Here is a 24,787-nt window from a genome sequence, read left to right on the forward strand (position 1 = left end):
CTTATGGCTACTGTTTGCTGCCGACTCTCAATGCAACGCAGCGCTATAATCGAATGAGCACCCTTCTTTTCCTTTGTTTCTTATAAAGCAAATATCTTGTTCTAGTGAACAATGCAATGAACCTGGGAGGTACTGTGTACGCATAACGAACTGTGCAATGAGAAAGCGTCGGTTGTTCACATCATCAAGGAAACAATACAGCCGACTCAAAACATGCTTCAATGAGCAAACTTGTACTAATCACACCTCTCATTAGTGTGTTTGAAAGGTTAGGTAAGCTATAGCTCTCAAAACCTAACGATTACAAGCGTGTTAGCTGAAGGTATACTGACCGCAAGTTCTTGAGCCTGAAAATAGTTGCTGGTTAAGTGTAAGCTTTACCTCCTGGCCAACACCGATTCCGCCTATTCAAGTAAGCGTAAGTTGAAATACTAGCATTAATTATACAACCGATGAACTGACTTGAATTGAATTCATTGTATTTTAGGGAAAAGGCCTAATTCTACCGAATGTAGCAAGCAGAATATCTATATAAAGCCTGCATATTTTAAAAACAACATTGCAGAAAATCGATAAGATAAAAAATATGAAGCAAGACGCTTATAAATTTGTAACTCTGCACCAAAGACAGGTATCGCAGTTCTGTAAACTGTACATGTTAGACGGCCTAAATCGGGCAAACCTGACACATAAGTTTACACTGTACATAAAATTATTACAATGCTAACGAGCGTTTTGCGAAATTCCTGCTCATGGACTGGTGATCTATTTCAGACAGGTATATATAGTACATAGATTTTGACCGCTTTGGATGACCGAAAAGGTACAGTTTGCAGAATTGTATCGTATTTTAGTTTAACGTTCAGTTTTCCTAAATGTTACGATATTCAAGAATTTTAGTTAAACTTTGATGGCTTAAATCAGCAATCTACTCCTTACAGTTGATAACTCTTAACGTTGACTTTTAAATAATAAAATTGGTGCAGTGGTTACCGACAAAAATTATTTCTCCTTTCTTATGTATTTAGATACGAGGTCCTGAGGTAAAGCTGTTTTTTTAAGTGGCAAACAAACGCTTTGCAAGAGCACTGGTAATTGCTCCGAAAAAATAAAAATTAAAAATAAATGCGCTAGACACAGAAGTTGTAGTTTTGGTCTATATTACGAAACGCACATTTATCTGCACTTGTCCATGCGTATTTAATTCAGCTATATATACGTGTAACGTTTTTAATCTGCATACTTCTTTGTGTGCAGAAGTCTTTTTTGCAAATTGCGTCCGTATCCTCTTACGCTGTTGTTTTTAGAGTTTCCGTTAATAAGTATCGCACTAGCTGCGAAAAAAATCTTTACTATGGTGATAAATATAGGATTCCTTGTGAAAAATATGAAGCGTGTTAACTACATTACTATTGTTCGAGTAGACGGTATAGCCGGCCCCATTTAAACGTCTAACAGCGCGAAGAGACGAATTACAAGTAGGTCAAGAAGGCAACGCACACGAGCGCTGAACTTTCAACTTCACTTATTTTTACAAGCGTACGATAGATACAGTGCAAATAGGATGCACGAGAATGAAAAAAAAATAAGAAATCAGAAGTTCAACGCACGCACGCACGCACGCACACAAGCACGCTTGCTTGCTTGCTTCAACACATGGCTGTTCTCTCTAACTCAAGGCTCCTCGCTAAACAGAAATAGCTTTATAATTGTACACGCCTGGTCCCAGCGTAATCACCATTGCGCATCATCTGTGAACATCACAGAAGCCATGCTCACCCACGCGGTCTTCATTTTCGCAATTCTGTATGACATCCGCGATTCTCGCGTCAACTTACAAAAGACCAGCCTAAAGCGGCTGCACGCTCAATCAAAGAGCGGAACGCAGCGCTTGTTTTCGCACCAAAGGTGATCAAAAACAATTAGTTCACCAACAAGCCGTAATGTCATTTTCAACGCACCAATATGTCCAGTTACCCACTTCAATTAAAAAAGAAAGAAGTATTTCGAAAAGGAAAATGAGGCATACGTATTACGTATGAGAACGCGCCAACATAACTGGCATCGGGAACAGGATGACGTCGAGCTGAAGTGAGTTAAATTTCGTTCTTCAGGTTTGACTCTGGTTGTGGATATCGAGAGAGACGAATACCTGCGCTCCAGCAGCGAGATGGGTATGATCATAATGGTGCACAGACGCGGGGTAAGCCCCGACCCCAACGAAGACGGCATGTACCTGTCTCCCTACATGACCACCTACATCGGCATCGAAATGGTGAGCCTCGCAGCGGTCGCGATGATCGGGACGCATCTATATGTATAACGATTAAATTGAAGGGGGAAAAACATTGCGGGAAAACCGGAGGAAGTTTTGCGCAAGAGGAAAACGTAGAAAACGTGCGTAATTGTAAATACGCTCGATATGGGAGGGCATGAAGGAACGGGCAGGCCGAGTCACCGTTTTGCGCGCGTATCTGTGTTTTCGCGCTGTCTTGCATTATACAATCAGCAGCTCGCAAATAACGCCAAGCACGCCGGTATATCTGTCGAAGAACAAAGGACTGCGATAATCTAGGCTATCTGGCGGACACAGCTACACTGTCAATGTCAATAATATATGGTCGGACGACCCCTGAAATTTGTACTCACAAACCCTCATTCAGTCCAATTTTTTTTTTTTTCGTGAACTGCATGCCTTTTGCCAAAGGAAATGAAATACCAAGGGCAGTCGTCTCAGGGATGAAAAAGTGCAGTCTTCCTGAGCCCCATTTTTAACTTTGAATTCAGAAGCTCTACACCTTTACAATAATCTGCAAATATATGTTTTCGCGGACGCAGAGGATGATGGAGCGCCTTCCAGCCCCGTACAAAGACCGTTGCGTCACCATGTGGCCTGCGATGTGGCAGAAGTACGTCGCACCAGACCAGACTTATTTCCAGCAGGTCAGTATACCGCACTTTCGTTCTTCTTATTGGGGAAAAGCATAAATAGCAGCCTTCGATCCTTATTCATAAGGACATAGCGGGCAACATTGACGAATTCTACAGCATTAATGAGAGGGCTGCAGTAGTCATAATAAAACTTAAGAGGTTAATAATTCACTTAATAATTTCACCATGAATACTTACCAACTAGCCCAATTCATCAGTTCTGCTGCAGTTAATAAGAGGTATAGAATAAAGGTAGTAACAAGCCTACGCTCCAACCTCTAGTGATGATGATGAAGTACATAAGATTTATGAAGATGTGCAATTAGCGATGAGAAAAGTGCAAACTCAGTATACTGTAGTAATGGGCGACTTCAATGCAAAAGTGGGGGGAAAGCAAGCTGGTGAACAAGCAGTTGGCAACTCCGGCGTCGATTCTAGAAACGCTAGAGGAAAGATGTTGGTAGAATTCGTGGAAAGGAATAAGCTGCGAATAATCGACACTTTTCTCACAGAAAGCGCAGCAACAAAACGTGGACGTGGAAAAGCCCTAATGGTGAAACAAGAAATGAAATTGATTTCATACTTTCTGCCGATCCCAGCATAGTAGAGGTTGTAGAAATGTTAGGTAGGGTAAAGGTGGGGGGGGGGGGTGCAGTGATCATAGCTTAGTGAGGTCTAGGATTCACCTCAATTTGAAGAGAGATCGAATAAAATTGGTCAAGAAGAAACATGCCAACCTATATGAAGTAAGGGTAAAAGCAGACCAATTCAGGCTCGTGCTTGCTAACAAATATGCAGCCTTAGAGCAGCGAGATTAATATGACATAAAGGCAATTGATGAAACCGTAACTATAGGCTGGCTTCAGAAGCAGCAATTGAATTGGGAGGTAAGGCACCAAGGCAACCAGTAGGTAAGCTCTCCGAAACAACGAAGGACCTAATAAAGAAACGACAAAGAATGAAAGTGTCCAACACAAGAGATCAGATAGAATTCGCGGAACTGTCAAAACTGATCAACAAGAAGAATATAAAGGATATTCGAAATTATAACGTAAGACTGAGGAAGCAGTGAAAAATGGACGCAGCATGAAATCAGAGAGAAGAAAACTTGGCGTAGGATAAGGCGAGATGTACGGACTGAAAGATAAGCAGGGTAATATCATCAGCAATTTCGAAGATATAGTAAAAGCAGCGAAATAATTCTATACTGACCTGTACAATACCTAGAGCAGCAACGATACATGCATTCGAAATAGTAATAAAAAGGTTACAGAGGCTCCTCCTATAACTAGCGATGAAGTTAGAAGGGACTTACAAGACATGAAACAAAGAAAAGCGGCAGGAGAAGACGGAATAAAAGTCGATTTAATCAAAGATGGAGGAGACCTCATGCTTGAAAAGCTTGCGAGCGTTTATACGAAATGTCTCACGACTTCGAGTCCCAGAGATCTGGCAGAATGCCAACGTTATACTAATCCACAAAAAGGGAGAGGTTAAAGAATTGAGAAGGTAAAGGCCATTAGCTTACTTCAAATATTATATAAAATATTCATCAAGATAATTTCCAATAGAATAAAGACAACACTGGACTTTAGTCAACCAAGGGAAAAGGCACGTTTCAGGAAACGATGCTCTACAATGGATCACATCCATGTCATTAATCAGGTAATCGAGAAATCTGCAGTGTACAATCAGCTCCTCTATATGGCTTTCATAGATTACGAAAAGGCATTTGATTCAGTAGATATACCAGCAGTTATAGAGGCAATGTAATCAAGGAGTACAGGCCGCTTACGTAAATACCTTGGAAACTGTCTACAGAGATTACACAGCTACCTTAATTCTCCACAAGAAAAGTAGAAGGATACCTATAAAGAAAGGGGTCAGACAAGAAGGCACAATCTCTCCAATGCTATTCACTGCATGCTTTGAAGAAGCTTTCACGCTATTAAACTGGGAAGGCTTAGGAGTAAGGATCAGCGGCGAATATATCAGCAACCTTCGGTTTGCAGATGACATTGTCCTGTTCAGCAACACTGGGGACAAGTTGCAACAAATGATTGAGGGCTTTAACAGAGAAAGTTTAAGAGTGAGATTGAAGATTAATATGCAGAAGACAAAGATAATGATCAATAGTCTGGCATGGGAACAAGAGTTCAGGATCGCCAGTCAGCCTCTAGAGTTTGTGAAGGAGTACGTTTGCCTAGGTCAACTGCTTACGGGGGACCCTGATCATGAGAAGAAAATTTACAGGATAAAAATGGGTTAGAGGACATATGGCTGACACTGTCAGATCTTGACTGGAAGCTTCCATTATCGTTGAAAAGAAAGGTGTGCAATCAGTGCATTATATTGGTGCTAACATATAAGGCAGAAACTTGAAGACTGACAAGGAAGCTCTTGAACAAGTTAAGGACCGGACAGAGAGCGATGGAACGAAAAATGTTAGGCGTAACGTTAAGAGACAGGAAGAGAGTGGTGTGGACCTGAGAGCAAACGGGGATAGCCGATATTTTAATTAGCATTAAGAGAAAAATAAATGGAGCTGGGCAGGTCATGCAATGCGTAGGTTAGACAACCAGTGGACCATTGGGGTTACGGAATGGGTGCCGAGAGAAGGGAGGCGCAGTCGAGGACAGCAGAGACTAGATGAGGTGTTGAAATTGAGAAATTCTCAGGAGCAAGTTGGAATAGGCTGGCGCAGGATAAGGGTAATTGCATGGAGATCGCAGGGAGAGGCCTTCGTCCTGCAGTGGACATAAAATAGGTTGATGACGGTGATTATGATAATGATAAATAACCACACCATGTAGATATCTATATGAGACGCGTACAGCGATGGATGCATCGCTTCCGGTGTCAGCCGGTGGCTCAAATAGTCTAGGAGCCGCATGAGAGCTTTACTATAGTGTTTATATTACAAAAACATACAGCCGCGTTGTAGTGACGGTGAAGAACCCGACACAGCTAATAGTGCGAGTTCAAAATATTTATTGGGCAACCTTACGCTCAGAAAGACAAGCAACACTTTTATCCCAGTGATAGCGGCGAGCACAGTCACCGGCTGTCCAGCTCAATCCCACGGATCGAGTGCGTCCACAATTTCTGCATGTCTCACCGTACAGCTGCAACGCAAAAAAAAAAAATGTTAGCACAAGTTGCCGATGACCCGAGCGGAGAAATCGCGGCAGGCGGCGCTCTTGTCCCGAGCACGCGGATAACGAGAGTGCCGGACACCCTAGCCATACCCAGCTCTGAACTGTGCATCGGGCTGGTACTCTCGTCCCTCTCGCTACCGGTGTACTCAGGAACAAGAGCGCCACGCGCCGGGATTTCCCTGCTGCAGTCGTCGCGGTCACTTGTGCTAATCCTTTTCCGTTGCAGCTGCACATTCCAGAGTAGTCGCTGGCGCTGGCGCACATTCGCGAATTCACGGCACTATTGGTGAAGCGCGCAATTTTTTTTTTTCTCATCTTCCTCTCTTACGCTGAGTCTCATTTTCTTCTTTACATTTCTGTCTCCCCTTACCCCTTCCCCAGTGCAGGATAGCATACTGGAGATCTATCTTCCGGTTAACCTCCCTGCTTTTCGTATCTCATTTATCTCTCTCTCTCTTCATCATGCACGCTTCCTTGGCTGTGGAACTGGCGAAAATATTCAAGAAATTTTGGGTGCCAAGGCGCGTCTTGCGCCAACCGATAAATTGGTAAGAGCGGCAAAAGGAAGCACAGCGAAGCGTGGGAATGCAGGCACCGCCGAGAATAGAAACAAAAAGTAAACCAGCAAAGGTGGTTTTCAGAAAAGGAACACCATGTCCGTCCGCTTGAAGAACGAGGAACAGATGATTCCATTATGAAAACATACGAGCTACTTCTTCAGTACACGATGCGGTCATCGATGCTTTCTTAAGGTATTAAATTACGTCATCAATGAATTACAGAATTTGTTTACACAAACACCTGCGTAACGACAGATGTGGTTTATACACCTCTTCGCTTCAAACTGCTTCCACGACCAATCGTTTTCGCCGACCTTATCTCTTCTTTCTTTCTTTCTAGATGTGCTTCTCGATATGCTCGCAAGTTCTCATCCGTGACAAATGTGGGTGCATGAGCGAGGAACTCCCGCAGCTTCGCAATGTCACGGGATCGTCCAACGTAATGTGCAGGAACGACGAACAAAGTAAGCAGGCGCGGCCTTGAGCGCATCGTGGTGATCGGTGGACCCTCCCCCGCGAGCTTGCAGTGCTGATGTGTTATAGGAAACCGATGAAGTGTTTTGAAAACACGTGCGTGTCACCTCTTGCTTTGCCCACGGCTGACATGAACTACAAGTGTACGGGTGAAAGGGGGTCGTATCTAACCATGGGTTGGCAAAATAAAAAGAACGCACTCCACCACCTCGCTCGCACACCAAATATTACCTTTAGCTAAAAGTTAAAGCTCACGCAGGCTCCCCCAAAAGTAGAATCAGCTGGGCTACACGCGGAATCAAACTAACCAAAAATCATACTCCGTCAAACTCACGCAGACTCGCGAAAATCAGACCAAGGCTTAGACACACAAGCTCATTGACTCACAATCACTACATGGGTCACTAAGACACACGCAGTCAAGGGCCTTACTCTGCTACCGTGGATACGCAGACTCAGATTCACTAACAGTCACGTGAACTCAGCCTAGCACAAAGTATGGTGGACTCAAAGCCAATTGGAATCGCATATGATTCGGGCTTACTTGAGCTCACTCCGAATCACACAAACTATGCAATTCACCTGCATGTACCCTGACCTATAAGCTATAGCTGACGCTTACCTCGGCTCACTTGGACTCACGACCGCTCGGACGCATTTCGGCTCACTTAGGCTCACGGATGGCTCTGAGTGAGCCTGAGTGAGTGGACTCACGAGATCGCCGACGTATGTCGCAGCCAAAAATTGAATGCTGAGCTAAGAAATCTGTATAGGACTAACATACTGAACACAACTGAGCGCATGTGTATAGCTCCCCAACGTCCAGTGTGTTTTGCGTCCAACTTCCGACATTCAGCGATCTCATTTCCTCGGCGCTTCAGTCATTAAAGCAAAGTGCCGCCCTGTTAGGAGAGACGAAGACTAGAGTTATTAGAGGTGTTAGCCCGATGAGGATGTATTTGGCCTCTGCAGTGCATTTTGCTTTACAGTAGAGGCATTAGAGAAGGGGTAAACGGAAAATAGTGCATGAGGCTAAAGAGGAATGAGGAAATCACAGTGAGCTAAGCGCTCACTGTCCGAAGCACAACATGCGCGTTTTTCTTTTTTTTTTCTTAAGTTCACTTACGAAGACGTTGAGCATGCGACCACTGCACATACACAATACAAAAACGAGCAGGCGCACGCCAATATAATTAATGTGTATCATATAGGGTGCCTTTCTTTAGCTGCGCGAAATTTTAAAAAAAAATCACCTGTGGCAGATGGCGCAATTATAACCCTTGAACTCGATGAGGCGGCCAGTACTTTCCACACTAAATCAAGTACCCAGTTGACTCATTAACAAAATTGCACCTATTAAGCAATTTGCTAACCTATTTAGAGCACATATTCAGTTTACGAATTTGGCTAGTGAACTGGCAAGGCATATCGGCTTGGAACGAATTCTGAAGATGGCACCGGCTTCGAGTTACGCGCCTTCATTACTTGCGGTAAATATACACTGTTCTTCGACTTCTTATTAAAGAAGACGCTGTTTTATAATTTTAATACAAATGTAACTGGAACGCCAATGTATTTCGTCAGACACTGTGACAATATCTAGAAATTGGTGTCATCTTGAATTCATTCCAAGTGGATACGTCTTCCGAACTCACCGGCTACAATTTGTAAATTGGAATATGTGCCGAAAAGAATCTAATTAAATAGTTAATTATAGCAATTATGTCAATTACGGTTAAGCATTTTGATTTTTTCGTATAAGTGATGCCAGTCTCATCGAGTAATTTAGTTCAACGGTTAGAATTGTGTTATTTGCCACGGGAAAGTGTTAAAATTTTGTTGCAGCTAAAAAATACCTTGTATACCTACATCAGAAGTGTAGCACTGAAAAAAAAAAGCACTGCTTTCACAACGAGCACTGCTGTGTTAAAAACGCTGTTTGTACAACGAAGATACCGTCCTGCATTATTCAGCTCTCTTAAAAGATCGTTTTTGCGCTGTTTGCTGAAGAAGACGAAAGAGGAAGAGGTCAAGAAAGTTAGCAACCAAGTACAGGGTTATATTTTAAGTGTTCTAGACTACCAGGAGTCATAAAAAAGAAAGTGAGAGAAATGAAGAGAGTGAAACGGATGTAAAGAATGGAAACAACAAAGACTATGGAGAATTACAAGAATGGGAATAAAAAATACAAGGGAAAATTTGTACCATAACACGAAGGGCACTGCCTTGCTATCTGAGGCTAGAGCTAGTTGCCTAACGAAAAAGACATACTGGAGCAAATACTCGAAACAAGATGAGCATGTGTATGCGAACGGATTCACCCCGTGAGACCTGTTGGCACCATACACCTTCCAGAAGCGCTTGGATTTGAAGTGGATGGGATAATCAAGCGGTCAGCAGTCGAGATAAGCAAGATAAGTTTATTAAAGTATTGGTGGAACAAAAACAGGGAAGAGACTGATACGACCGGATCCGTTACAGACATAGGTAACGGTACAAGGTAGAAGCATAATTTCTGAAGAGAAAAATTCACGCAGAAGCTCCTCTCGGAGTTGTCAAAGTGTGCGTAAGCATTGTGCCATTTGCTCATCCCCACGCAGCCCGGTGTCATTATCAAAGTCAAGAAACTTGGTCTAGCCAGGACAAACAACAGCGCTGCGGCGACACATTGTGCGGACGGCGCCGCAAGGGGCATTGATGGCGCAAGCAAAGTACTGCATGTGGCGGCGCCAGGTGCGTTGATGACGTTCCGATCATTATAAGCCATTATCGCTCTTTAGCGCCTTATCCATCTGCTTCGAACCAATATGGACCGTGACCAAACGTACTCAGGCGACGGCTTCGTATGGCACCGCCGCGCAGACCGTACCTTGAAAGCGATCTGCGATGCCGACAGAGTGCCGACTGCTGATAGCTTCGCGCGCTGTGTTCTCGCCACTCAGCGTTGAAGAGAGACGCGCGTTCCCTTATCTTGAAAACGATCTGCGAAAGTGGAAGATTGCGGCGTGTGTTGAGAGTTTCGTGAGCGCTGTCTTCTCGCCGCTTCGTTGTCGTCGAAGCGAGATACAACACGAAGGTGAACTTGCTCGCTGCTGCGGGCGCTATCTAGAAAGTGGTCGCCTAGACGGAGGGACGGACGGTTTTCTCGTTGGACTAGCATAGAAATGCTTGCGCATTTGAAAAAGATTGAGGAGATGTAGACAAAATGCTAGACTGAAAAGCATGTATAGCATGCACACCTGGTTAACTCAAGCAGGCTAGGTGACTGTTTGTCACCTCCCAGTTTCAAAGGGGATGTAAAAAAATCATCATCATCATCGTTTTGAAGATATTTAGATATAAAGGAATAAATGATACTGAATATCCAGATACGGAAATACCCGGCGTATTAAATCAGCCACCGTAGAATACCCCAGTGTATTTCACACATCACAATCGTCTTTGTATTGTTTTTCTTTTCTTTTTGTTCTACCTATCTGCTCCCCAGACCATTATTTGACTCAATTCGATGCTGTCAATGTGCAGTCAATTCTGCATATCATTTCACCCATATCACCATATCAGTGGTCGCCAAGGGCGGGTTGCACTCCTCTGTTGAGCGACTCAATACTGATAACAGTATTGATGTAGCTTCCCTAGATCCGGTTGAAACGCGCTACAATTCTCACTTATTTCCACCGCATACACGGCATCCGGTTTCCAGATATGGAGTGCTGGAATGTATTACTTTATTTCTAAAAAAATGTTAACTATGTTAACTACGTTTATGCAACTTCCGCTGATTAAACCATTTCGTCTTCGTTTCTCATTGAATTCAGCCACGATGCGGCAAATTTATCACTTCTGGTCGGTGCCTTTTAATTTCCTCTTCTTCTTCTGCTTTCTTTCTTCTTTTTTTTTTTGACAGGTAGAATGTGCTCCGAAGAAATATTGGCAGACACGTCTTACAGAAGCCTCAAGAAATGTGACTGCCCTTTGAAGTGCAGGTGATTCCAACCACTTCACTTCTCAGCACCCTGTCGATTCTTTTCATTCAAGCACTCTGGAGGTTTCGTTTCTTTTTTCTTTTTCCTAGCCTTTTGTTTTGAGTGGCGTTAAGTAATTATCATCCGTTTCAAAAACTATTTATTTATTTATTTATTTTGAGAATTTGGTTATTTGCAAGAGTACTTCCTTGCACATATACATTCCGTCCATCCGTCCTCTTACGCCGGCCTGGTGATCGGGATGTCGTCGTGGTGGTTATATCGTCGTCATTCCACCTTCTTGATATGACTCTCGTCATGCAGTCGTCCTCACGCGTTCTAGGCCGACCCAGTCGCCCAGGTTGTCTACTACCTTGAGTAACTATAGGTGTGCGCTCGTGGTCGCTGAATCGCCGTCATTGCAGGTTTGTCGTCCGACTCTCATCATGCTGTCGCCGTCACGATATCATCGTCACACCGTCGACGTCATACAGTCATCACGCGTCATTGTCACATCACCGTCGTGATGCTGTCATGGTCGTTTCGTTGTCGTCATCTAACTCTCGTCTTGGGGTTATCTCATGCCGGGGTCACACCATCGTCTTCACACAGGTTTCGTGATACGCCATTGGTTTCGTGATACGCCATTGATACGCCACTCATACCACTCTCATGCTATCGTCGTCATTGCACCGCCCCTATACAGTCGTCGTCATGCATTCCTTGTCATAGTGTCATGGTGACGCCGTCACGGCCAGTGCAACGTCGTCATTCTAACATCGTGACCCGACTCTCGTCGTGCCGTCGTCATCACACACTATTGTGGCGATGCCGTTGTCCTCACGCTGTCGTTTTACCGCCTTCGTTACTTCAGTAATGTCTTCACATTGTCTTCATGCAGTCGTCGTTATACCGCCTTTGTCGCTTCATCGACTTCAATCCATAAATTGTCACATATCGTAATCATGCTGTCGTCATTCAAGCGTTGTTATGCTGCTGTTGCCATGTCATCGTTGCCATTGTGTCGTCGACAGGCACTCGCTATCATGCATTCGTTGGCATACTGGCGTCGTCACGCCGCGGTGGTCGTGCAATCGTAGTTACTAGAGCTTCATCGTGTCGTCGTCGTGACGAAGTCATTTTCACACTATAATCGTCATTCATAACTTATGATGCAGTCGTCGTCAAGCCATTATCGTCATTCACTCGTAGTCACCCCATTGTCCTCATACCATTGTTGTGCCATCGTCGCCATTTCGTCGTCGTCATGCATTTGTTGTCATAAGGTCGATCGTGGTGACGTCGTCGCGGTTGTTGGATCGTCGTGAATCAAACTCCGACATCCCACTCTCGCCGTACCGTCGTGGTCATACGATTGTCGTCGTGCCGTGGCCGTCGCGCTTTAATTTGACATCCTCATCCCTTCAAGAACGTCATCTCATTGCCGTCATCCCGTTGTCCACATGCCGTCCTAGTCATTCCGCCTTCGTCAACCCGTCGGCGCCATTATTTCTTCATTTTATCGTAATCATACTATGGTGATTCAATCGTGATTGTGTCACCGTTGCTGTACCATCGTCGTCCTTGCGTCGTCAGCCGTGCGCTATCACGCATGCGCGGTCATACCGTCATCGTCACGACGTCGTGCCGTGCCATCGGCGTCATTCCAGCTTCGTCATTCGGTTGTCGTCATTCGTCTCATGCCGACGTCATTAGGGTGTCGCAGGTATGGCGTCACCGTCATTTAGGAATATTCATCTTGTTATCATTCCAACGTCGTCATACTGTAGCCTTTGTCATTCCATCGGCGAAATTCTTTTTTCGTAATTCCGTCGTCGTCGTTATGCCGCCATGCTCACGGTTAAACTTGGCAAGCGACTGTCACAGCCAAGTGGTACGATACCGGAGTGTGCCGCATATAGCCGAAGCGGTGAAAGTCTCAGAATGACCGCTCCAGCTGTTAAATCGACGTGATTTCCGAAATTCGGCGTGTTGCTTCATTGTTTGAATGTTAATCGCACTACCATCGATAGTCACCGTGAGTTGGGTTCTGCCATAATTATTTTTACTATTACTCTGGTAAGCATGTATTTTGTTTATTTTCAGACTACACCGTCAATTCTAATGTAATATTGCCGGAATCAGTCCTGTTCTGTTGATTTCTGCAGCGTTGAATTCCTTGCTCGCTAAAATTTCGTTATATTAAGTAGTTATAGATTCCAGTTCTCGCGTGTGTTTATTTATTATACTGGAACGTGCCTTTTGTTCGCTTTGTAGCAAAGTTTACTTATTCGTGCTTCTAACGCACTGCTCAAGTCGCTTTTCATCTCTCCTTAATTGTGCGTTTTCGTCACGTTGCTACCTTTCCCTGTCCCTTTCGTCATCATCTATGTATAGACTAGGCAACCAGGCTCACTCTGGTTAGCCTTCTGCTTTTCTTCACTCTGTCTATTTCTTACAGCCAAGAAATTTACAAGACGTCCATATCAAGGACTGGGTGGGCTCAGCGTCTCGTAAGTCTCTCTCTAAAAGGAACATAAAACTTAAATATTCCGTCACTTTATTTTTTTTTAAATTACACTTCTGGGCCACAGAAAGCACAACTATTGCCGTGCGTGAAAATATTGTAAACCGCTAAAGACGCAATAACGAAAGAGGAGTGTCTCCACTAAGCCCCCGTGACCAAGTAGACTTTGATATCGTATGTGTGGAACCAGTTAACACTTCATCGATAAACAAAGGTTGCATCACTTTCTACAGGAGCTAAGAAAATAATAAACTTAGCAAATTTCTAGAACTCTGTCCGCACACAAAAAGCTGAAACATGCAAAAGTACTGTAAAATATATAATGTCTCACTGACCTACTGACGCCACGGCTTCTGCGCGAAGTTCGGAAAGGAAAACTTTCGCATGCGCTTTCTACGCTATACTAACTTTTTCCTGACAAATTAAGAAAGCCAGGGTCTAATAAAACATTCACTAATCTAATGTTATTTAGTATTCACCATTATAGCGTGTCTTTAACGCACGATATAGGATAGTCTTGCAACACTAATGCACCTCGCCATACAAAGGCACACAGTAATATGGAGAGATGAAGCAATCACTAGGTAATGGAACAAGGAATGTCTCTGGAGCCAATGTCTCGACAAGGAGACTCGTGTTCGTCGGGGTTGTCTCCAGCGGCATCCCTTGTTCGACCACTCTCCTACACGTTGTGCAATACAGTGTATTGCGATCTCAAATTATGAGTCTAGACGACTCTCGAGCCTGCCGGAGCTGGATACGTGGCGTGGAAGTGCTAGTAGATATTTATAATTTCGGGAGCGATGGTGATAGTACCGAGCAATCAGGTTCATCTATACAAACAGTTCACCACGTGCACGCCATCAGCCATGCGCCATTAATCGGGGGAAACGGCGGATACCTCCACAAATACAGAGGAAATTACTAGGACAATCTCCTGAGACTTTTGTGTGGTCCCGTTGCATGGAGCCTATTTTCTCACCGAACAAGCGAAAAAGTGCTTCCATACTTCCGCCTAATCGTCACCGCCGCTTTGTTATGGTACATTATGGGGTTGAAGAGTACTCTTGGCAACAAAAAAGAAAAAAGAAGAAGAAAAAAGGACGCCGTAGTGTAGACACATATACGACATTTCTCGCTCCTGTTATGCGAGAATTCCAGTTAGCCTGAGTACACGGAAGGAATAGTTCCTCAATGGAGATGCTCTATGCCGTCAGATACGTAGCACTCGCATTGGAACACAATGGGTAAAATAGATTTACAATCATCATTACAGGGTAATTGAAACTGTAGGTACAAAACCAGCAGGCATAAAAAAGAAAGTGACAGAAACAGAGACCGTAAATCGGATGCAAAGGATGGAAACGAAAATGACCATGCAGATTTACGAGAACGGCAAGAAAGGAATCAGGAGGGAAAATCAGTATGATAACGCAAAGGACAGTACCTTGCTATTTGAGACCCGGGATGGCTTCCTGAGGACAAAGATATACTGGTGGAAATATGCACCACAAGATGAGGCATGTATGTGCTGCAAAAATAAAAGAAGAAAGGTTTGGAAACAACTTGGCACATCGTAATGGAATGCCAGAGTAATCATCCAGCGAGACCCGCAGGGAGTGTCGACTTTCCCGAAGCGCTGCATGGGATTCAAAGCGGATGGAAGCATAAACTGATCAGCGATCTATATAAGCAAGTGTTTAGAGTATTGTTTGGGGAAAAAAGCAGACAACAGATCGATAGAGTTGGCGTCGTTACAGACATGGCTAAATATACAATATAGACAAAAAACAGAAGAACAAGGAGAGATGCTCTTCTTTACCTATTCATTTCTTCCACAGAAAACATAGTTTGTAGTTTTCAACATAGAAACACCTAAAAAATCGAGTAGTCCATTGCTTTTTAATTGCCTTACTCATGGAAAAACAGTTACATGTATATAGGCCGGGTCCTTCGCTTTAGGGTTTTACATATTTTTTCCCTCAAGTTCGCGAGGTAAAAACCGGGTGATATCCCCTCTTTGCTTTGTTCTCTGTTTTTCTTTGACAAAGAAAAAAAATTGCACATATTGGTGCACACGGACACGCTTCGCAAGAGGTGTGATGCATTTTCCTATCTACGAAATCCTTGTTGAAGTATGCTTTATGATATCCACTGGGAGCATGTCCGTGTGCATCCTTGACCTGCCTGGGCCTTTAGTTCTTCTCTGTTATCGTTCTGTTTTTACTTGTTTTCCATTTACCGTCTTGCAACAACACTAATGAATTACCATTTTTTGTATGTAACGTAGTTGGGTAAACAAATTCTCAACTTCACAGCTACCGCTCGCTGTGCAGAGCAACGTGTGTGTGCGTGTGCGTGTGCGTGTGTGTGTGTGCGTGTGTGTGTGCGTGCGTGTGTGTGTGCGTGTGTGTGTGTGTGTGTGAGTGTGTGTGTGCGTGTGTGTGTGTGTGTGCGTGTGTGTGTGCGTGTGTGTGTGCGTGCGTGCGTGCGTGTGTGTGCGTGCGTGCGTGCGTGCGTGTGTGCGTGTGTGTGTGCGTGCGTGCGTGCGTGCGTGCGTGCGTGCGTGCGTGCGTGTGTGTGTGTGTGCGTGCGTGCGTGCGTGCGTGTTCAACTTGATTGTGACCAACTCGATTTTCATATATTTTGTTCAGGATGCGAAAATTTGGTGTTATCTGGTTTTACCCGATCGAAAGCGAAGTACCATACTTATGTGTTGTAATGCGTCTACATGTTTTATGATAGTCTTATACTATGAAAACAAAAAGAAACAAGACGAAATGTGTCATGACAGTTTCTTAATTTTCAGCGGCCTGAGCAGCCTGGGGTTAGAAGAGACAAGCTACAGAACAGGTAGAGCAGAAAAGTATATTTCGCATTGTTTCAAGAAAAATTGCACGCGAAGAAATTCTCATTCTACCGAGTGACGAATTTCTGTGGAGCGCGCAATGATTTCCGTTTGTTTTCTTTTTCTTTTTCGTACTTGTTGCCAGAGCACTGGTCAAAGCCGTCATCTACTTCGAGTCGATCATCGTGGAAAAAATCACGCAAGTTCCGGAACTCAGCGTAAGTAGGCGGGGGCAAAACCTGACAACGAAACAAAACTGCGACCACTGCTTCCTGTGCGGCATTTATTCACAATTTTTAACTGAAAGTGAGCACCGAACCAAGAGTTATTGCGTTACTATGACTGTGTTGCTGTTCTGTATATGTTCGTTTCTGTAGATGTTCTTTACCGTAGATGTTCATTTTCGGTGGTAAGAAACAAAAATGTGGTATTGTTGAAACATATATACTAGATTGTAGAAGCGTGCTTCCCTCTACTCTCCAAGACCGTCGCTGCAACTCTTAACAAGTGAAAGATATGGAGGAAGATGGATTACTTGCCCCCAATTGTCAATTTATGAGTTACTTTTGTTCGTGCGTACTGGTGATAATTCCGAACACTGCATTACAAGCGCGAGGGAGCACTCACTCACTCACTCACTCACTCACTCACTCACTCACTCACTCACTCACTCACTCACTCACTCACTCACTCTCACTCACTCACTCACTCACTCACTCACTCACTCACTCACTCACTCACTCACTCACTCACTCACTCACATGATCCGATTACATAAACCAATGAAATTCAGTTTTTTTATCAAGTCAAGCTATGTCTCATAATTATTAATTAAAATGTCGTCCCGCTTCGGCATGCGCACGTGTGCGGTTTAAACTTATCATCGTTCGTGCGGCTTTTTTTTCTAACTCCATTGCGTCATAACGAATAAGAGACCATGCTTGCAAAATCGCCCTTGTTACATGGATGCTGTTTTTCATTCTCTGCTGCATGAAAGTCAGCTCATCACGACGCACTATGCTTTCATGAGTAAAAGGCATGCATCCGTCAAGTACCATGCAGCAAACGCCGCCGAAGTCGCCCCACTTTTTGAAACGCAAGTTTTGTATACTGTGACTCCTTCAGAGTTATTCTTCTTAGAGAAAGAAAAACGCAAATTAATTATTATAGACCTTACACGTCACCTTTAGCAAAGAAGAACTTGCCGTATAAACGCAAGCGCTTGGCGCCTTTAACCCCTAACCATTGCCCTAGATTGTCTCGCTAGTTCCGACGAAGATCACCTTTAAATTATTTCCCGATTGTACTCGATTAGGCCTTCTATCCGCCGAACTGCATGCTTCTCTTCCACTCCATTAGCGCTGTCTCCCTAGCAGCTCGCTGAGCCGCCAGCTCAACTCGTCGTTCCCCGCACGAACTTGGCCTAAGAGCCACAGAGTGAGGACAACGGCCCGGAACATCTGACTGTCGGCGCAATTAATTTTCCACGCGGCCCGCCGTGTGATCCGCTAAAGCACTGTGAGCTAGGACTGGTTCTGTTCAAGCAGCTCAAACGAAATGCGCTTGATGAAAGCGGTGGCGCGCGCGGTGGTGCACTTGCTGTGTCTGTTGTATTGTTACTTGCAGTTATGGCGACTGTCCCGAGAACCACGCACATGCGTGGACGCGGAAGGAGGGGAGGAGACGCCTTTGCGGAAGCGTCGACCCCACATACTGGGTGCCCAATTGTGGCCCGCTTATATAGGCTCTAATGACAAGCAAGCTTTGTCGCACCCTGTAGTGGGCAAAAACTAAAGTTATACCATGTGGTCGGGCTCGCTTGTTTTTTTGGCACCCTTCATGACGCCGACGCAAGTGGCACATTTCAAAATTCTCCGTCATTCTCATATATATATATATATATATATATATATATATATATATATATATATATATATATATATATATATATATATATATATATATATATATATATATATGCGTCCTATATCGCTGCGATACACATTTGCGTTCTCTCTTAGCACCGTTATTGCCCCTGTCAACCACCGTCTCTTGCCCCGTTATTGCGTCACCGACTTTTGCTTGCTCAAGGAGTTACACGCTTTCGCTGCGCTAGAGACGCCAGCCCGAGAACGGCCACTGCGTCAGTGGAGGGCCACCATGTGCAGCGACTCGCGTGACGAACCACCGGTGTCGATGAACTCATTAAGGAGGTCGCCATGAGGTCGCTGACACCAGCGGTTGGCGACGCGAAACTGCGCGTATATATACGCATGTAGCCGTCTCTATGTAAGCAGTGCTTGCACTCAGCACGAGCACGAGTTGCATTGCGCGAGCGCGTTTATAGATAAACTGAAATGATAATTCCGCATTCTCTATAATTTTAGATTTGGAAATTCTTAAGCCTAAGAAACATTCGCCTAGCAGTCAGCTATCGGAAGTGAGCGGTGAAACATTTTTTTTTTTCTACCGCGTCTGTTGCAAATTGCCATCTAAGCCCAACGTTCATAAGGTGCTGCATGCACTCGTAACCGCAGCTGCTGCAGGGCCGTGTGCTTAGTGAGGCTTCGGTAACGATCGAAGGTGCAGAGAATACGAACATCCAAATGGCGATTGTTGTTTAAAATATATATTCTACGCGAAGTTCCTGCCACGTGCTACTGGCGGCGAGTTAGAGGGAATTTATCGAGTGGGAGCTGTAGTTTATCGATCCATATATAGCTGAAGAAGCTAGCCAACATTTGGGAATCGCCGCAAAGGTACAACGACGCGCGTTCAGCGAGCGAGTCTAATTTATTAAGGGGGCTTTGCCCAAGGGTCTAATTACGAATGCTTGCCCGCAATCGCTGGTCGACGGCGCGTGCAAATTTCCTAGAGGAAACATCAAAGCGCAACGGACATCCAGGTGCCGGCGAAAGGCGCGCATGCGTTCCCTGCGCGCACTAATGAACTCGCTTAATCTATATACATGCATGCTGTCGGATAGATGCGCGTTCGCAACGGTTCCACGTGAAATTAGACAGCTTTAGTTACACGTACGTAGAGGCTTTGCGCACGTAGAGCTTCTACGTGTGAGCAGTGCGCATGCGTAGAACGTAGCGGGCGCGCGCGCGTCTCACGGACGTACGTGAGATTCAATTCTTTGCGTGCGTTTCTTGCGCACGTAGACAGCTTCTCGCGGGAGTTCCGCGAGATCACGAACAAGCGATAGCGGGCCGCGCGCGAGCAGACGGCTCGCATCGAAACACGGCGACAGGATTGAATTGGCTACCGCCGTGTACGCATTTCCCGATAGATGGAGCTACGGGGTCCCTCTTGGCGTGCGTCGCGTACGTGTAGCTAAAAGCGTTTCAGATGGCGTGCACGTAAGGTACGTAGGCTTTTCACGTTTGCGTACCTGAAGCCTCTACGTACGTGTAACTAAAGCTGTCCATTATTGTGGGAACGGTTACGTTATTCGTAACCCTTTGCCGCGCTTGCTTGCAGGACGCGACCACACTGAGCAACGTCGGGGGCTTCATGGGGATGTACTTGGGCCTCTCGTTCCTGGTCATCTTCGAGATTTTGGAGATATTCGTGCGCTGGTTCATCTACCTCTACCGAAGGCGGCGCGCTCCGGTCGCGCCGCGGCCAGCGGAAGCCGCGGCGAGCACGGCGGCGTGGCAGAGGCACGCCAGCAAGGCGATCCAGGCCGCGCGCGCCAACGAGGACCAGCGCTGCGCCAAGCAGCGGTCCATCTGGGAGGTCCTGAAGGACTCCCGCGTGAGCACCGCCGCCGGCGGGCTCGTCGCGCTACGGAGACCGTCCGGTGCGCCGCAGTACGGCTACTTCGACTCGTCCGACTGGAAGAGCTCGGCCGAGGAGGCGCTCGGGCCGTTCAATCCGCTCTTCCTGCACCGAAGCTTCAGGACCCAGGCATTTTACTAGCGAGCTTGAGCCTAGCGCGTTTGCATTCCGTTTCTTTGTTTCCCGGCAGCACGCGCGGGTGTACAACGCATGGCGCATGCGTAGCCGCCACATTGCTTTTCTGATTGACCTCCAAATATATCGAGTCACCGCGGGCTCGCGCGTTTCTGATGCGGCGGCCGAGAATGCACCACGTGTGCTCGTCCGAGAGAGTGAGAGGAGCTGTGTGCGTGTGAATGGCTCCAGCTCGAGCACATGCAAACTGTTGCATAACGACGGAGCTAACGGAATCAGAATGCGGAATGCCTACGTGCTAGGCTAACACACTCCAGAAGGGAATATGCAGCGCAGCAAACCTGTCCACTTATCAAGTTGCCCTTTACTGCATGCGCGAGGTCTTGTCACCGAATGCCCACATAACTCTGATAATGCGCTTGACATCGACACACAGTGCGACGTCCATGTCAAACACATACACGCCGCCCCGCTCCTTCTGAACGAAGGTTGTTGAGGGTGAATGGGAGAGGTAAACATTGCGCTCGTATCTCCGTTCGTACCGTACGTCTTCTTAAAAAATTCCTTAGGTAATATATTCCTTGAAGGTATCCCACTCGTTCAAAGGCATTATTCAGGATTCAGATGGGCTTATCAGTTCCCCGTTAAGGACTCTATATATAGTCGGCTGTAAAATGTCTCAACTAAGCAAATGGTATTATATTACAGACTTGAGTCTTGAAGACACAGGTACACGAGTGTCTTATTTTTCTCGGCTATGTCGGCATCCTCGTAAACGACCCTTTCTAGCTTTCCTTTGTCTCTCGGCTGCGTATACCTCTAGGACTATATATATCTACTGAAATCACCACCATTTGCACTATAGGCGGTGCAATAGTTCGTGTTCAGCTCGTAATAAGAGCGCTGCTCCCGAAGGCGAGCCATTTTCCCGCCGAATAGCGCATTCGGCACGTCGAGTGAAACTTTGCGCAAGTCGACATGCCCGTTTCCGGCACAGGTGCCTTCCAACTACGCGGAATTCATTGCTTTGCTACAGTTTCCATGCTTCTTGCACATCACCGTGTGCTGGACTTTCTCATGTAAAATTCCAATGACAGATTCAGAGCGCTCAGCCGACTCCACAGGCTAGCAGCTCCTTCTGGCGTAAAGCAACGCTTCGAAACCCGCGATCGGAACGAACCCCGGCGTAATGAGGCGAGCTAACATTTAAACCTCCGTCACGGCTGTCCGGAGCGCTGCAGACTTGCGCTGTAAAGAAAAGAAAGCGTAACCTCCTAGCAGGCACGTACCCAGGATTTTTTTTCGGGGGGGGCCCACCACCTCCATCATCATCATCATCATCATCATCATCATCATGTTTTATGTCCACTGCAGGACGAAGGCCTCTCCCTGCGATCTCCATTCACCCCTGTCCTGCGCCAACCGATTCCAACTAGCGCCCGCGAATTTCTTACTTTCATCGCTCCACTTAGTGTTTTGTCGTCCTCGATTGCGTTTTCCTTCTCTTGGTACCCATTCTGTAACCCTAATGGTCCAACGGTTATCTAACATGACCTGCCCAGCTACATTTTTTCCTCTTGATGTCAATTAGAATATCGTCTATACCCGTTCGCTCTCTGATCCAAACCGCTCTCTTTCTCTCTCTTAACGTTATGCCTAGCAATGTTCGTTCGATCGCTCTTTGCGCGGTCCTTAACTCATTCTCAAGTCTCTGCCCCATATGTCAGCACTGGCAAAATGCACTGATTGCACACCTTACTTTTCAATAATAATGGTAAGCTTCCAGTCAGGAGCTGGCAATGTCTGCCGTATGCGATCCAACCCATTTTTATTCTTCTGTGAATTTTCTTCTCATGATCAGGGTCCCCTCTGATTGATTGACCTAGGTATACGTACTCCTTCACAGTGTCTAGTGGCCGACTGGCGATCCTGATCTCTTGTTCCTTTGCCCGGCTATTCGTCATTATCGTCATCTTCTGCATATTAATATTCAACCCCACTCTTACACTCTCTCTGTTAAGGTCTCCAATCATTTGTTGTAACTCGTCTGCATTGTTGTTGAATAGAACAATGTCATCGGCAAACCGAAGGTTGCTGATATTTGCCGTCGATCTTTACTCCTAAGCCTTCCCAGTTTAATAGCTTGAATTCCTCTAAGCACGCAGTGAATAGCTTTGGAGAAATTGTGTCTCCCTGTCTGACCCATTTCCCCATAGGGATCTCCCTGCTTTTCTTGTGTAGAATTAAGGTAGCTGTAGAAACTCTGTATATATTCTTACGCGAAGGACGAGCCAGTAAGACGAGAAACTATTTACAGATTATATTTACAGCAACGGTTGCAGCGCTGACCGGTTAGATTCACAGCGCGAGCCCAGTTCGTTCTTCCTCCTCTTTTCTGGAGTGATGGCGCCCACGCACCTCGTTCAAACAAACAAATACCACACGCATGTAGCAGTATTTTTCAAGCTTTTTACGTAAGCGTTCTGTAGTCCTTGATTACGTAGTGCCTCTAGACTACTGGTATCTCTACTGAATCAAATGGATTTTCGTAATCTATATAAGCCACACAGAGAGGCCTATTGTACTCTGCAGATTTCGCGATAACCTGATTGATGACATGGGTGTGATCCATTGTAAGGTATCTCTTCCTGAAGCCAGCATGTTCCCTTGGTTGACAAAATCCAGTATTGTCATTATTCTATTGGAGATTATTTTGGTAAATATCTTATATAATACTGGGAGCAAGCTAATGGTCCTATAATTTTTCAATTCTTTAACGTCTCCTTTTTTGTGGATTAGTATAATGTCTGCATTCTTCCAGTTTTCTGGGACCCTTGCAGTCGATATACACTTCGTATAAAGAGCCGCCAGTTTTCCAAGCATTATGTCTCCTCCATCTTTGATTAAATGGACTGTTATTCCACCTTCTCCTCCCGCTCTTCATCGTTTCATGTCTTGCAGCGCCCTTCTGACCTCATCGCTAGTTATAGGAGAGTTTCTGTATCCTGTTCATTACTGTTTCTAAGTGAGGTATCGTGACTCCTCTGGGCACTGTATACAGGTCAGCTTCTAATTTTTTCGCTGCTTTTACTGTATATTCGAGATTGCTTATGATATTATCGCTGTTATCTTTTAGTGCATACATCATGGTTTGTCCTATGCCAGGTTTCTCTTTTACTGATTTCAGGCTGCGTTCATTTTTTTACGGCTTCTTCAGTGTTTCACATGTTATAGTTTCGAATATCAGTTATTTTCGCCTTGTGGATCAGTTCTGGCAGTTCCGCCAATTGCGTAACGCTGTGCGGCCGCCAGTCCCATACAACCGCGTAGAGCGCAGGACTCAGCGATTCTAGACGTACTGCGCTCACCGAGAAAGGTTAGAAAAACACCCACATAATCACAGCAGAGAAGTGGCTACGTGAGGCGGTTCGACCGATAACTGTAGAAGCGTCATTCAAAGCAAGTAATTATTCTCCACTTCCGGCGGCGTTTTCTCTACTTCCTTTTTAAATAAAAAGATGTTGATCCATAAATATTATCATAAACAACGGTTAACATTTTTATTATTCGCTTCTGCATGCAGTTTGGTTGTTGCGTTGGCTCTCTCCCTTAGTAGATCGCTTAATTTCTCAACTCCTTGCGATTTTTGTTTCCAGTTTCCAATTTTGCACGAAAAGTGCTATACAATTAACAAAAAACAGACGAGGTAACGGGCGACAGTCATCTTCCTTATGGGTTTAAGGGTTATTGCAGGGTTTCGTGATGGACGCTCTTTCACATTATTTCATTTCCCACCTTATCTAACCCATAGCACGTGTTTATGGTTCCGGGCATCTGCCAGCGTCGCGGCGAGCCGTAACTCAAGAAAATAATGAAGCAAAGGGAAAAGTTAAACGCAATTGGCGTTTTCTCCGGCCGCAACTCGTTCCACGAGAGTGCAGACCAGCTGAGTAACAGCCGCATCCCTCTCCTGGTCCCAGGATCAGCCTAAACAAAGAAGATTGAACTAACAAAAACAACAGCTATGCGCGTGACGGTTGAATAGATGGTGACAACTGAACGCATCTCGAGTTAATCGCGCGGGTGCGGAATCTATGAGCAAACTGTCCTTCACATTACAAGAGATGCCGATAACTACCGCCATCTAAAATGAGTGAAAAAGGCAGCATAAGGCTGACCGATGAACAGCTGCCAAGTCTCAACATTAATCTGGCGGCGCTTTAGGAATGTGTGAGGAGTGGTGGCGTGGGTGGGGAGGGGGGGGGGGGGGTATGCCACTTGATTTCGGGGGGGGCCCGGGCCCCCCCGGGCCCCCCCCCCTGGGTACGTGCCTGCCTCCTAGCATTCTCCATCACTCTATAAGAAAAGTTCTCGGCAAAACGAGAGTAACTGGATAGCTAGTC

General features: G+C 45.4%; 1 protein-coding gene across 1 annotated transcript in view; it reads left to right on the top strand.

Moving 5' to 3' along the window:
- Nucleotides 1-22,186, top strand: part of LOC135919170 (acid-sensing ion channel 1C-like) — a 51,936-nt gene extending 29,750 nt beyond the window's left edge. The window contains exons 6-13 of the mRNA XM_065452883.2: nucleotides 2,115-2,275; nucleotides 2,839-2,943; nucleotides 6,990-7,113; nucleotides 11,031-11,109; nucleotides 13,550-13,601; nucleotides 16,425-16,468; nucleotides 16,609-16,681; nucleotides 19,950-22,186. Coding sequence (XP_065308955.1) covers nucleotides 2,115-2,275; nucleotides 2,839-2,943; nucleotides 6,990-7,113; nucleotides 11,031-11,109; nucleotides 13,550-13,601; nucleotides 16,425-16,468; nucleotides 16,609-16,681; nucleotides 19,950-20,390 — 1,079 coding nt within the window. The 3' untranslated portion in view covers nucleotides 20,391-22,186. The remainder of the gene's footprint in view (nucleotides 1-2,114; nucleotides 2,276-2,838; nucleotides 2,944-6,989; nucleotides 7,114-11,030; nucleotides 11,110-13,549; nucleotides 13,602-16,424; nucleotides 16,469-16,608; nucleotides 16,682-19,949) is intronic.
- Nucleotides 22,187-24,787: the final 2,601 nt, after the last annotated feature.

Source organism: Dermacentor albipictus, chromosome 3 (genome assembly GCF_038994185.2).
Source record: "Dermacentor albipictus isolate Rhodes 1998 colony chromosome 3, USDA_Dalb.pri_finalv2, whole genome shotgun sequence".
In the NCBI taxonomy this organism is placed as follows: domain Eukaryota; kingdom Metazoa; phylum Arthropoda; class Arachnida; order Ixodida; family Ixodidae; genus Dermacentor; species Dermacentor albipictus.